The 14,034-nt window shown below is 38.6% G+C and overlaps 3 protein-coding genes across 3 annotated transcripts; 2 read left to right on the top strand and 1 right to left on the bottom strand.

The window, feature by feature from the left end:
* Positions 1-5,658: 5,658 nt before the first annotated feature.
* Positions 5,659-6,602, top strand: LOC125185545 (early nodulin-93-like). The gene is made up of 4 exons (XM_048082094.2): positions 5,659-5,821; positions 6,009-6,070; positions 6,150-6,225; positions 6,312-6,602. The coding sequence occupies exons 1-4, from the start codon at positions 5,737-5,739 to the stop codon at positions 6,407-6,409; spliced, it is 321 nt and encodes a 106-aa protein (XP_047938051.1). The 5' UTR covers positions 5,659-5,736; the 3' UTR covers positions 6,410-6,602.
* A 521-nt stretch (positions 6,603-7,123) lies between these two features.
* On the top strand, positions 7,124-9,912 carry LOC125217526 (uncharacterized). Its single transcript, XM_048119043.2, has 5 exons — positions 7,124-7,620; positions 8,447-8,571; positions 8,817-9,131; positions 9,220-9,389; positions 9,615-9,912. The coding sequence occupies exons 1-5, from the start codon at positions 7,345-7,347 to the stop codon at positions 9,830-9,832; spliced, it is 1,104 nt and encodes a 367-aa protein (XP_047975000.1). The 5' UTR covers positions 7,124-7,344; the 3' UTR covers positions 9,833-9,912.
* Positions 9,913-9,942: 30 nt separating this feature from the next.
* LOC125185380 (uncharacterized) lies at positions 9,943-13,530 on the bottom strand. Its single transcript, XM_089057260.1, has 13 exons — positions 13,177-13,530; positions 12,412-12,485; positions 12,215-12,298; positions 11,995-12,075; positions 11,788-11,868; positions 11,587-11,679; positions 11,287-11,466; positions 11,139-11,206; positions 11,012-11,063; positions 10,660-10,713; positions 10,485-10,577; positions 10,321-10,387; positions 9,943-10,243 (listed from the first exon to the last, which is right to left on the bottom strand). The coding sequence occupies exons 1-13, from the start codon at positions 13,307-13,309 to the stop codon at positions 10,152-10,154; spliced, it is 1,152 nt and encodes a 383-aa protein (XP_088913386.1). The 5' UTR covers positions 13,310-13,530; the 3' UTR covers positions 9,943-10,151.
* Positions 13,531-14,034: the final 504 nt, after the last annotated feature.

The following is a 14,034-nucleotide window of genomic DNA, read 5'->3' as shown; positions in this document are numbered from 1 at the left end:
TACTATAAATTACTCCCCCCGTCCCCGATGAGTCACACTTTTCCATTTCGATCCGCCCCCAATTAAGAGTCATACTTCATTTTTACCATAAATAGTAAGTAGGTCTTACATTCCACTAACTCAATTCACTCACATTTTATTATAAAACTAATATAAAAAAAGTGTCTCACATTCCACTAACTTTTTCAACTAACTTTTCTTTATATTTCTTCAAACTCGTGTCCGATCAAAGTGTGATTATTAATCGGGGATGAAAGGAGTATTTAGCAATACAAAAGTTTCTAGTAGTGATAGGCCAATATCCAATTTATGGGCCTACCGTCACACAATAGTCCGGAAAAATAGAAGAAGTGTTGACAGTAACATTTTGTATTTTTAAATTTCGAAAGTTAGATCTAAATCCTAAGCCCCTAGTACATTTTGTATTATTAGACTTGACATCTAAACTTTGGAATATGTTGGGAAATCGGGATGAGTTAGGTCGTTATCAGATTAACTTGATAATGACTAACTTTTAGCATAATACTTTTTTCGTCCTATTTTAGGAAATCCGGTTGAGTCGACTTTTAATTGAGTGTCCAATAAATAAATGTTGTAGTGGATATTAGAGCATCTCCAATGCTAAATAGGCCAGCAATAGGCCAGCCATTCTCCCTCTCTGCCACGTCAGCAGCACTAAAAATTCACCTGCCACATCAGATTTAGGTCAGCCATAGGTCAGCCGCAATAAAAATAATTCAAAATATACTACATTTACGGAATTAAAATCACGATTAAATTTACGAGACATATACGGGAAAATTCATTAATTTTATTTTTAAAAAAAAGTACATTAACTAAAAATCAAAAAAATTACATAATAAAAAAAATCCGGGCTTCCACACACGAGCCACCGCCCCACTCTACTCCTCACTAATTTATTAAAAAAATACATTAAAAAAATGTTAGTATGCCTTGAATCCGTTATAGTTTGCCGCTAGCCGAACAGGGGTCTCGCTGTTTCTGTTTTAGGTCATAATTTTGTATTGGGCTAGTTGTTGTTGTCCATCGCTAGATGTTGCTCTTGTACGGAAATTTAGAGATAGAGAAAATCGTGTATAGTTTTTCAAAAATTAAAAAAAAAAAGAATTAAAAAAAAAGAATTAATTTTTTTTTTTTAAATAGCGCTGGCCGATCGGGCCGCCACAATGGCGGCCAGCGCATCGGCCAGCCACACACAATCGGCTAGCCTTGGCCGGTTTTTTCGCTGAAATTCGGCTAGCCTACTCCAATGGTTCGGCTAGCCACGTCAATCGGCTAGCCGGTGGCTAGCCTACCATTGGAGATGCTCTTAGGACCCACTTTTAACACTTTTTTATTAGTTGTAGTGGATGTTGGGATCCACTTTTAACACTTTGTAGGCATTTTTATTAATTTATCTCAATCGGAACTCCTAAAGTTGGACGCCCAAAATTGATCAACTGGGACTCCTAAAGCGGGACGGAGGGAGTATTTTTTTATTGATGAAAATAATAATTTTATTTATAACAATATTAGCTTTCACATCAATTACTTTAATTAATAGGAGTACAGGTGCAATTTTTATTCATATCGAGTTTTAGGTTAAAAATCAATCATGAGTTTGGATCTTGAGCCTTTGAGTTAAAATAAAACTCGACTTTGATTAAAAATCAAGTGGGCCTAAGTGGGCTCATTTTGCTGTTGGGCTTGAAAAAAAAATAACTATTTGCCACCTTAGAACATCAGTAAGCCCACAACTCCAAATCAAACAATAACTTTTTTAGTTCATCTTTTTTAATTAAGTATCATCCAATTTTATATATTATCTGTTAATTTAAAATAAATAATTTAAATGTATGCTATTAATTAAATATCATAAATTACATAATTATAAAATTTTAAATTAATTATCATAAAGCTAAAATATGAATTGTGATTGTTTGATGATGTGTTTAATTACGAAAATGACTATAATAATATTTTAAAATGGTTTGCAATCTGATTTGTAGACTAGCGACTCGGTCGTGTTCAGAGCCAAACCACCATGCATGCATGCTTGGTCTCACACCACTAAAGGGGTCCACGGCCTGGTCCGGGTCGTTCCATCATCGCCAACAACGTGCGGAGCCGGACCGCACGCAAATTTTACGGTCCACCCCCAATTTATGTTCGTTACTGATGCTCTTAGTATCTACCAAGTCCAGTGGCTTAATTTGGATAGCAAGGTCTAAATTCAGATTATTAGTGTAAAGATTTATTCCACCCACAATTAGATCTTGAACGAGTGAAAGTGAAATAAAAATTGCCACATTTAGATACATAATACATTAATAAAGATAAAAATCGAAAATAAAATAAAGGCCCACTTTTATGGATGTTTGTGATGATGAGATAAAACTTAAAAGATGCACCGCACATGGCCTATATTATAAAATACTTTATAACTTTATATAGATTGCATTTTAGTGTACAATTAATAGAATATAAGAGAGAATATAAAAAATGATTGAAGTATAAGAAAAAAATAAATGTGGTTGAAATAGTGAGCCATATAATTATTAAGCTATAAATATAAGTAGCTGTATGAGATAGCAGTGATAAAATTTTCGTGAAGACTAATTTTTATGGGCAAACTAAAATAAGAAAAACAAAAACTATTTTTTATGGATAAGAATTACTACTAAGTGATATAGTGAAAATTGCAGCAATATTATTGTGTGAATAAAAATAAAATAATTTCACAAATTAGAAAATTAAAGTAGGTGCAAATCCAGATAAAAAGATAAGAGCACTCCCAATGGAGTTCCCTAAAAACTCCCTTATTTCTCCCTAACTCCTGCCACATCAGCGCCACATCAGCACCAAAATTTATCCCCAGTTTTTAGCCAAGTGCTACATTGGTTTCTCCCTTATTTCTCCCTTATTTCTCCCTAACTCAACATTTCATTTTTACATCATTATTTTTTATATTATTTAATTTTCCCTACAAATGTATTTAATAAATAGACTAATAATGAACAATTCATCGTTGTATTAATCATTGGAAAATATAATACAACGAGAAAAAAAAAACTACAAATAAAAAACGCAAATAAACAAAGATTTAAAAAAAAAAAATCTAAGACGGAGGGGCCGGAGGGGCGTCGGGATCGAGCCCCAGCGTACTCTGCAGGTGTTGGATGCATTTCCAGAGGGCCGCCTTTTCTTCAGGGGTCCCGCCGCCGGTGAAGTACAGCGTGTACATCTGGGTCAGATTGGCGACATTGCTCGAATAAGTGGCTTTTTCTAAGTCGATGACGGATTCCGACGCGACTTCCGACGTTGCGCCCTTCCCCTTCCGCCTCCCCTTCGCCTTCTTCACTCCCTCCGGGCGCTCGTGCGGACCATCCCCACTCAAGTCGATGTGGGCCGCGCTCCCCTCGCTCTCCGAAACGCTAAGTCGCGAGCGCACCGATTTCCCGTGCAGCGCGTCGTGCATTCCCGTCCGGAATTTGGGGAGATCCTTCAGCTTATCGTAGATGTTCCAATACTTGAAGCCCTTCGTCGACAAGTACTGGCTACTATACATCCGGATGGCCTCATCTCGGACCATGTGCTCGTTCTGGCCACTCGTCATGTGAGTCATCAAGTTAGAATAAATACCGTTGAAGTGCCCGCAGTCCCTCATGAGGCGCTCCCAATGCCGACGGATCGCCTCGCTGCCATGGTCCTTCATTGAGGCAGTCTTGTGGCTCCTGTACTTCGCGGCAATCCGCTCCCAGAATATGATCTCAGTCTGGTAGTTGCTGCGCTCCGCGTCCTGTGACGTGTCCGCCCAGCAGTCGGCTATCAGCTCGGACTCTTGCAGAGTGTAAGTAGTCCTTACCCGCTTCGGCCTCTCATCGGAACCCGTATCAGTCGCAGCCGACGACGCCGGCGCCTTCCCCCTCCCGCTCCTAGAAGGCGGCTCGGTGGGCGTTTCTTCCACCTCGAAGTCCTCCGCGCTCAGTGTCGCGGCCTGAGATTCTTGGTCGCCTGGGGTTGATCCGGGGGTGTCGAACTGGGGCCGATACACATCGTCGGCTGGAAAGGGCATTCTGCCGGCAGAGTTGAAGTACGGAGAAAGTCTCCGCGCCGGAGGAGTCTGCAAAGGAGACGGACCCCCGTATGGAAGTTGGCCGGGAGGAGAACCCATCGCCAACAACGACTGCATCCACTGCTCGTTTGCTTCATCCGTGTTGGGAATTTGTGAACTCGACTCTTTCCCCTTACCCTTATCCTTACCCGATCGGGAACTTTTCTTCCAAAAGCTCATAATTTTGATGAAAATTGAAGATTGGGAGAAGAGATTGAAAATGGAGAGAATGAAGATTGTGGGTGATGAATGGAGGAAGTGGAGGAAATATTTATAGGGGTGGAATGTAAAATAGCCGTTGGGTTCAAAAAAAAAAAAAAAAAATTTTAATTATCGCCGATTATCGCCGAGCGTCGCCACAGTGGCCGGCGATCGCTCGGCGATAATCCGGCGTTAGAACGCCACTCGGCGAAGCAACGGCAACATTATCGCCGAATTATCGCCGACTTCGCCACAATGGCCGGCGATAATTCGGCGATAACCGGCGATTTATCGCCGAGAATTCGCCACCTCCATTGGGAATGCTCTAAATATTGATGGGATAGATTACCCATGGTTTTGAGATTTTAGTGAGACCTGGAATTCTAAAACCAGTGGGTAAAAGTGAAATATATTTTGTATTTTGCCAACTTTTTGGATACATGAATGGAAATTGAATTAATAAAATAAACCTTTTTCACAGAAGTTTGCGTTGGTGAGATTAATAAAGGGATAAAGTGATGCATGTACATTAATTAATTCGGTTGCACCTTTAACTATACTCATCTCAAAAATATTACTTATAAAGTATTCAAACTATCAATTTTCATTCCAACAAAAGAATTCTAAGGCGAAAGATAATTAAAACATACAACACTAACAATAATTTTTTTTAAAAAAAAAGGATAATTATTATCTAAATCACAACGCTTTGTTGACTGGTCCTACTGTGAGCTCATTAATTAAACTTGATAGTTGATATTATCACAAATCTTACGGTCTTCTGATACCAACGACGATCTTATTCATTGTATATCCGATATTCTATGAGTCTTTTTGTTTAGCTTGAGATTTGATACTCAAATCATGAAATTTGGAAATTAAGTGGCGACAAAATAGCTACTCTCCGGTCCACAATATGACTCCTATTTGGTTTGGGCACGAGTTTTAAGAAATGTAAAGAATAGTTGGTTGAAAAAGTTAGTGGAATGTAAGTCTCACTTATATATATATATTAATAAAATAAAATGTGGGTGCAATAAGTTGGTGGAATATGAAGTCAGATTACCTTTATGGTAAAAATGAAATAAGACTCTTATTATGGGATAGACGAAAATGGCAAAATAAAAATATTACTGTGGAACGGAGTGAGTACTGAGGTGGATTAAAAAAAGCAATGGGCATGGGAAAACCCAAACTAGTGGCTAGTTTAGTACTATGCATCAAACCACCAACCACATCACCAATAAACAATTGACTCCCAAATCCATTGCAACTCAAACCATCAAACCCCCTTTCCCACTAACCAAATTCACACTATATATAACTACACTTCCATTTCACTACAACCATCATCCACTCACTATAACAACCAATTCTATAAATAGAAATAGAATTTGCCAAAATTTTGAAGCAACATTAAAATGGCTAGAGATCTTCATCTTGCTAACAAGCCTTCCTTGTCCTCCGTCGACCAAAAGCTAGCCCTCGCCAAGCGATGCTCGCAAGGTCCGTGCAAACACGTGATTATCCGATCATTCGTGCTCGTTTTTATGTGTTTTGCCTTTTGTGTTATTTTAAAGCAACATTATAGCTAGAGGGAGTACTATTTTTTTTATTTTTTTGTGTTCGTTCGTTGTTTTTCTTCTCTGTTCCATTTTAACACGTGAAAAATGTGTGTGTTTAATTCGTGCAGAGGGTGCATTGGCAGGAGCTAAAGCAGCTGTTATTGCTACTATTGCTACTGCTATTCCTACTGTAAGTTTTATTTAATTTCTATAATTTCAATTTCTTGATATGATATTACAATAAAATTGAATAATTTATGTTTTTTTAGGTGGCAAGTGCAAGAATGTTGCCATGGGGTAGAGCCAATCTCAACCCCACTGCACAAGCTCTCATTGTCTCCACTGGTGAGAAATTACACCTTGCCTTTAATTAATTAAATTGTGATTAAAATAAATTATTACATTAATTTTGATTTATTACATATATACAGTGGCTGGAATGGCATACTTTATAGTGGCTGACAAGACTATCCTTGCAACTGCTAGGCGCAACTCCTTCAATGGCACTGACCAACCTCATAACTTTTGAAGATTAATGTTTAGTGATTTAATTAAGATGGATATTTTTGGTTAAATCATCTTTTAATTTCTATGTACTACCAACTATCTATATATAAATATTATGCTAAATATAGAGTTGGATTGGTCACTTATGTGAAAGTGCTTCAATCAATCTATTGTATCCAAATGTTGTTCAAAATGTTATGATTGATGTTACTTAATCATGGGTGATGATTTTTAATAAAAATGTCTAAAATAATGGTAACAAATATCTATTTAAATTACATAGTTATTACCCGACAATAAATGAGTCAAAACGGGTGCTTGATGCAACTTGCCGAATATTTGTACAACGTGAAAATTATCTTTTCAAGGTTCCATTTGGTAGCTATGTTTTATCGAATAACGAGAGATATCACGTCTACTGTGATAGTTAAATTAATCCGCTCGTCTATACTAGCTCCCTGGCTCGATCACACTCATAATCATGTCTTGCTGAATTATCAAATCGATGGATTTATTTCTCGTCTCAAAATTTTAACCCTATTAAGAACATGACGATTTCATTTTTGTAGTAACATCGATTGCATATTGATTCTATAGTTTGTGATTAAAATAAACAATTTTTTAAATTTGAGAGATTTTTCATAAATAAATGTTCTCGTAATTTGGGTCTTGTAATTAAACATAATTAAAAGGGCGCAATTTTGAATTAAAACAAAATGAAGAAAAAAGGGGAAGAATAATTTCCCTTTGGCGTATTGGTCTGTGAGCAAACGCCCTGTAAAGAAGAGCTCCCCAGTTTCCATGTATATACATTCACGCACATCTCCTCGATCCCACCGCTGCCTCTAGAAACACTCCCATTTCCTCCAATTCTTTCTGCAATTGCTGTTTCCACTAGTTGAACGAAAGGGGAAGCGGAAAGATTCGATTTTTATTGTTATTTTTTTGTGGGAAGTGATGGGCGATGGTGAGATGAAGAAGAAGAAAAAGAAGAGAGGTGGGGCGAAGAGGAAGATGACGGTGGAGCAGACGGCGGCGTATGGGGCTGTGAGGGAGTGGGTTTTCTTGGAGCAGTCGAGTGGTGGTGGGAATTCGATGGTTGGTGGTGATGATTTTGGGGTGGAGTGCTATCAGCCTAAGGAGAAGCTTGTGTTTGAGTTTCATTGCCACACAACATTCAGTGATGGGTTCTTGTCCCCTTCTAAGCTTGTTGAGAGAGCTCATCACAGAGGGGTCATTTCTCTCTCTGTGTGTGTGTGTGTGTTTGTGTATTGCATGTGTGTTTGAATGGATGTTTTTTAGGAGAAATTGATGGTTGATTTTAGATGTGAACTTTCAATGGAATGTATGTGTGAAACTGTGATTGATTTTTTGAGGGTGGTGTTGCAATGCAATGAATGGAGCAATGGCCTTGTTGAAGCTCAGTTGATTTTGATTTTGATTTTCAATTTTCAACATGTGTAGCACAGGATATGATAAAATGTCAGCATGTGAAGAACAGAATTGGTACAAGAAACAGTGTGGGTGTACTGTGTGAATTTGTACAAGTTTTTTGGATATAGGAAGGGATTTGTCTAGTTAGGATTACTACTTTGGGACCAGCTTGTACAGCTTTAAGTTAGGATTTAGGGTTTAGTGTTTGATTCCCTCTAGGTTTATTTGAGAAGCTTTGGCAGACTGTATTCAGGTCATTGGAGCTTTATCTTCCATCTTACTACTATATTACTGTTATTACGAACATGGTTAAAGTATAAAATACAGATGATTATGGTGTGGTGAATTCGTTGTGAAAAATGATGGATTTGTAACTTGTTGGAATCTACACGGATACATCGCAGTAGATCTTCACAACCGAAGGGCCGAGAATAGTTTCTGTTTTATAGTTTCTTGTTTGAACCGCACCCTGTTAATGACAATGTTATTGTACTGTCTTTGTTGATTGTTGATTGTTATTCAGCTTAATGACAATGCGATTAGAAAATCGAATATTTCTTTCCGAACTAGCTTGCAAATATATGGTAAACTTGAAAGTGACTGAATGTTTAAAGGCATGGAACAGGTGAAAGTGTTGGCTTTGACAGACCATGACACGATGTCTGGCATCCCCGAAGCCATGGAAGCAGCTCGCAGATTCGGCATCAAAATTATTCCTGGTGTTGAAATCAGCACAATTTTCTACTCAAGGTTGGTTGTTCGCTTGTTCTTAATTTGAGTCCGGTGCTCTGCTCGACAAAACAAAAGTAATTCTAAATTATCATCATTTTGTACTCTATGGAATAATATTTCTTGTGCACTTGCTGTCACTAATCACTGCATAATATGGCCATCTAAATAAGTTTATGCCTCAAAAAAACAGAAGTAAGTTTTACAGTGTTTTATAGTTGTTTTGTCAATGATTATCTTATTGATGTTGGCGAAATGGCTCACAGAGGGGATTCGGGAGCACAGGAACCGGTTCACATACTTGCTTATTACAGTAGCTGCGGTCCTACAAATTCCGCAGCATTGGAGAAGTTTTTAGGGGATATTCGGGATGGCAGATTCCTCCGTGCAAAGAACATTGTTTCGAAGCTGAACAAACTGAAGCTGCCAATTAGGTGGGAAACCGTGACAAAGATAGCAGGAAAAGGCGTTGCACCCGGAAGGCTTCATATTGCTCGTGCTATGCTGGAAGCGGGGCACATAGAAAATCTGAAACAAGCATTTACCAGATATCTTTATGACAATGGACCTGCTTATTCCACGTAATATTTATTTGGATTGCGTTTCATTATTTTTAAATTGCTCTTCAACAACTTTAATTACTAAATGGCTTGGTTTTGTATGTTTCAGGGGAAGCGAGCCCAGTGCAGAGGAAACAGTGCGTTTTATACGTGAAACCGGGGGTGTTTCCGTATTGGCACACCCATGGGCACTGAAAAACCCTTCTGCTATAGTCAGGAGACTTAAGGAAGCAGGGTTACACGGTATAGAGGCTTATAGAAGCGATGGAAAGCTATCAGGTAGATGCTTTCTTTTTTTCTTCCTCTAATTCTGATTGAAACCGTTTTAGTCGATGCTTAATGTCACACCAAGTAAATGATTGAAGTTGAGACCTACAGATTTTAATTAGTCTACAATATGTTGCTTATCCCAAAAATGTGAAAACTTGAGAAAAATTGAGGCTTTCGTAGCGTTTTTATACTAGACTTGCGCAATCAGTGCATAATTTTGGTGGTTGCATGCAGTATATAGTGATCTAGCAGATGCGCACGATCTGTTGAAGCTTGGAGGATCCGATTACCATGGGAGAGGGGGGCAACAAGAGTCGGATGTGGGAAGTACAAGCATTCCTGTGTTGGTTGTGCAAGAATTCCTCAAGGTCGCCCGGCCAATCTGGTGTAACGCCATCCAAGACATACTCGAAAACTACATCAAGGATCCTTCCGACTCAAAGGCAAAGTGATTGTTTAGGTTCATTTTATATTGTAAGTATTCTGTATTGAAATGGCTTCAAAATTTATTAAAGCTTCCCAATTACTATTATTCTGTTGATTTGTTACCAGAATTTGCAAGTGAAAAAGGCAAAGCTCTTTATATTCTGAAAAATGTGAGTGAAAATGAACAAAGGTTACAGAATCAATTACTACAAAATGAAGGGCAAAATTGTCAAAAAAAGCAGCAAAAATGTCAACATACTACGATGGTTAGGAGTGAAACAAGAGTAGTCATGTCAAGCACTTTCACTACCCTTTCTTCTTCATTTCATGATAAATCACAGGCCTTCATCTGAGTTTCCCTAATTCTGCTTTCTTCGTTAACGCCTTCTTCCCGTGGTAAATGAACGAGTCTACTATCCCGGCTACTGTGAATACACCTGGAAAAGAAGATGAAGAGGGAGTTTAAGTAAAAATGGGAATGTGTGTTATCTAGATGAAATAATAGGTTAGTTACCTCCTACTATGGCACAAATATGTGTCAAGAAGTGGAGGAACGACGCGTGCTCCTCGGTGTGAGTGACCTGTAAAACATAGAGACATTCAGATACATACACAAGAGTAGAAAATCCCTACAAAGTCACACAATCTATGATAAACGGATTCGAATTCTGGACTAACCTTAATAGGAGACAGGTCGTAAAAGAAGAAAACGCCGGGGGGAGATTTATAGTGGTCCAAATCGGTGTTCTTGAAGTGTTCCGTAACTGAGAACTGTGTAGCAATTTTGTGTCACAATATGAAAAAATTGAGGATTGAAGAATTCAATTAGATTTTCTCACTTAAGTAGGAGTACCTGATTTGACTGGGTAGTGTGCCCTCTAATGTCAGTGTATATGGTCGGAACCACCTGCAAACGTGAACGACACGGTTAGGCAAACGACCGTTGTAAACTATACATTGATGCAGCAGAGGCTCTTTTCAAAATGCAGCCTTCAAATTAGTAATTTGAAAATCTCATAGTAACGGTTGAAACGAAACCATCATCTTGGCTTTCTAACACAACAGTGCAAGCCAGTATCCAAATGGTTCTCTCAAGTTAGTCTAACTTCAACACGATGGTACGAGGTTAGTGTGTTTAACGGATTCAGTACAAAAATACGCATGCGCTAGGAAGGTAATACCGAGGGCGGTGTAACATCACTGACCTTAATATAATACTGATACACGCCATTTGGTGATGTTTGCTTCCATTGCACCCTGAGTATCCACAGAAATGTTTGTCAATGCAAGATTGTAATGTAAAATATATCGACAAGAGTTTGAAGAGCTTACCCATCAAGTGGGTTAACAACGCCAGGAAGAGCATCCCCGAAAGATAACTTGTTAATTTTGTGGCGTATCTGCATCACGTGGCAAAAGCATTATTACAGTGGTCGAATCGAGATTCAGAAAGATACTGGGAAATACTATACGTTCTTACGTTATAACTCTCTGTCTGTACAGTTATCAAATCGAGCAGATTTATAGTTGAATGACGAATGCTTTTCCCGGCACCAAAATGAAAATTCCCAGCAACTCTGTTAACCACCAAAGATCCGTGTATATTACATCCCTCACCTTCTTCCTCGTTCACTTGCTGAACAAAACCTTCTCGTTGGCACTACACGCAACAGACCAGAGAAGACAATTATTCAATGGCAAGTGTAATTAGTTAGATTTTGCACGAAACAGCTATGCTTTTAGTTTTTAAGATGTTGCTGAGATAATCACTCAATCATACCTGATCAATCAGATCAGGATCTGTCATTCCCCAGCCCCTCTTACGATATGCTTCACGAACCTCTTCACACGAATTACAGCAGTGATCGTCAGCCTGCAGGAAAATTACAAACACCAGCCAACCATAAACCGATGTGCGTAGGTACGAGGAGACTGGAGCAGAGTTAAACCATAGTAAACGACTTTTGAAAGATTGAAATACCGTTTCTGCACCAAAACATGACCCGCAGTATTCCTCGTTGTGCTCAAGCCTGCCGCCATGTTTCTGCAGAGGCTTCTCAATCTGAATTGACCATCACACAACAAGTGATTAGTGAAAAATACAATTTATAGGGCAACTTATGGAGCTGTATAGACAGTAAATTCAAGAGCATTGTGAAGCAATAGCAGCCAGTCGAATGCTACGTACCTTGGGTGCACCAATTTTATCGTGCCTCGCTTTTATCACATTGCCATAGGAATCAATTCTCGTTTTGATAATGTCATGCCTCTGTAAATTTATTGCAACACACCAAATAATTAGTCAGATCATATAGAGGACAAGAACGGCTAAAATGAGCATCGTGCTATAAGCTCGAGAGTGAGGCTTTTTAACCGTAAAAAAATGAACGAAAGGCAACATCACATACAATGTCCAGATGTTGCTCCCCACTGATATCGATGGCATCGAGACTCAGCAACGAGCATGGAACGCTTGGAAATGTCACATCAAACTGCAATGCAATCGGATTACAATGCAAGGATAGTTAATCTCACGACTCGTTATAACAGACTGAAGGCCTTAACAAGTCTTCCACAGGTACTTGAAAGAAGACAGTAATCTTACGTTGATAGGTAATTTTCCTCCCCTGGTCGTGTCTACCACAAGCTGTGTATCTGTAACCGTGTGGAGGTACAATCCTGCCGGTTAAAATGCCATTAATAGGATATCCAGTTTTAAGTCAGAAAGAAGATTTCGAACATATTCTTCCAAATACACCCAAACACACACGAATATACTATTTCATGTATGTCTCAATGCAACTCCATCAGCCTATATCTTTCCTCTCCCTCTTAACATTTCCTATCAAACGTGAACCGATTATACGTTTCTCATGATAGATCATTTGTGAAAAATCCATCGAAGTAGGAACCTAACCTCAGAAATTTTACCATCTTCATATACAGAGAGAAAAATACACTAAGCCACAATCTCCAAAGCGAAGAAAGACGACAAAAGGGGAATCGAACATAAGGTAACTACACGCCACAATCCTGTTCCAACTTGTATGTATCTATTCAAAAGACTAAAAGGCAAATGCTCATAAAATAACCTTCACATTAACTCTCCTCCATAGACCCTATTGATCCCAAACTTTCAAGGCTCCGATAAGGGCTATTGGCGCTTAAAATCACGAAACTTTCAAAAAATTTAATCTTTTCCAAATTGAATCCGCCGGATATTAGCAAAACGACATTATTCGCCATATTCGAAGCTCGTGGAAAAAATCAAATCTTTTGCGATATTAGGCGCCAATAAATTTAAACACCCAAAAAGTGCCATAATTTAAATAAAAAACAATACTTTAGCTAAGTTGAGAAGAAGACATACTGAATTCGGAGACGACGAGCAAACCGATGAAGAGTGAGGAAGCGATTGTGATGAGACCGCCGGATAACGAGCGGCTGTAGAAATCCTCATTCACCTTCGGGTACGCGTCCAATTTCCTCAGCTTATTAAACATTTTGTCTGTAAAAAAATGGCCGGAGGCGGACGGGGAGGGATTGATCGGCAACGGAGAAAAAAAGGGAGGGTTTGACGGAGGTTGATTTTTCAGCCAACCCCGTCCCTCTTTTCTCACGTTACAAGAGGGAGAAAAGTGCAATGAGCTCAGGCGAGAAATTTTGAATTGGAGTGTGATCGCGATGCCTATTTATACAGGTTTGAATTTGGGGGAATTGAAGGTCGGAGATTAATTCGCGGGAATGTATGATGGCCATTGATTTGTGGGGTTTTGTTTTTTTCTGGTTCAACGGTTTCTTCAATGAAGGACTATTCTTAGGACTTTTGTCTTTATTTTGATTATAGAATTCTTTTTAACAACCTTTTAAAATTGATTAATTATTATTGTATTCATATGTAGTGATTAACATTAAGATAGTGACAAATTCTTTATTCACTGTCTTCGTAGTATTTTCCTTTAGAGTATCTCCGATAGCTTTAGGTTAGTCATAGGCCAGCAATAACCTAGCCAAAAACTCATCCTGCCATATCATCATGACAAGAAACTCCTCATATCACATCATCAGGATAAAAAACTGGACAAGTAATAGCCTAGTCATAGCCCATAGGCCAACAAAATTATAAAAAATAAATACTCCCTCCGTTCCGGATATTTCGGGTCACTTTGACTGGGCACGGGTTTTAAGAATTGTAATGAAAAGTGAGTTGAAAAAGATAGTGGAATGT

Source organism: Salvia hispanica, chromosome 1 (assembly GCF_029641045.1).
Source record: "Salvia hispanica isolate PSC_SH4W2 chromosome 1, Shi_PSC_v1, whole genome shotgun sequence".
NCBI classification, from domain to species: Eukaryota; Viridiplantae; Streptophyta; class Magnoliopsida; order Lamiales; family Lamiaceae; genus Salvia; species Salvia hispanica.
Note: the sequence above shows the minus strand (reverse complement) of the source record. Positions and strands in the feature narration are given on the sequence as shown.

What these genes read in the sequence shown, in the direction of transcription:
- LOC125217526 (XM_048119043.2), top strand. Translation starts at nt 7,345, where the DNA reads ATGGGCGATGGTGAGATGAAGAAGAAGAAAAAGAAGAGAGGTGGGGCG. An exon ending in AGCACAATTTTCTACTCAAG is followed by an intron (nt 8,572 to 8,816) that starts GTTGGTTGTTCG and finishes AATGGCTCACAG; the next exon opens with AGGGGATTCGGGAGCACAGG. An exon ending in AAGCGATGGAAAGCTATCAG is followed by an intron (nt 9,390 to 9,614) that starts GTAGATGCTTTC and finishes GGTTGCATGCAG; the next exon opens with TATATAGTGATCTAGCAGAT.
- LOC125185380 (XM_089057260.1), bottom strand. Translation starts at nt 13,309, where the DNA reads ATGTTTAATAAGCTGAGGAAATTGGACGCGTACCCGAAGGTGAATGAG. An exon ending in GAGGAAAATTACCTATCAAC is followed by an intron (nt 12,299 to 12,411) that starts GTAAGATTACTG and finishes ATTGCATTGCAG; the next exon opens with TTTGATGTGACATTTCCAAG. An exon ending in ATAAAATTGGTGCACCCAAG is followed by an intron (nt 11,869 to 11,994) that starts GTACGTAGCATT and finishes TGGTCAATTCAG; the next exon opens with ATTGAGAAGCCTCTGCAGAA.
- LOC125185545 (XM_048082094.2), top strand. Translation starts at nt 5,737, where the DNA reads ATGGCTAGAGATCTTCATCTTGCTAACAAGCCTTCCTTGTCCTCCGTC. An exon ending in CGCCAAGCGATGCTCGCAAG is followed by an intron (nt 5,822 to 6,008) that starts GTCCGTGCAAAC and finishes TAATTCGTGCAG; the next exon opens with AGGGTGCATTGGCAGGAGCT. An exon ending in AGCTCTCATTGTCTCCACTG is followed by an intron (nt 6,226 to 6,311) that starts GTGAGAAATTAC and finishes ACATATATACAG; the next exon opens with TGGCTGGAATGGCATACTTT.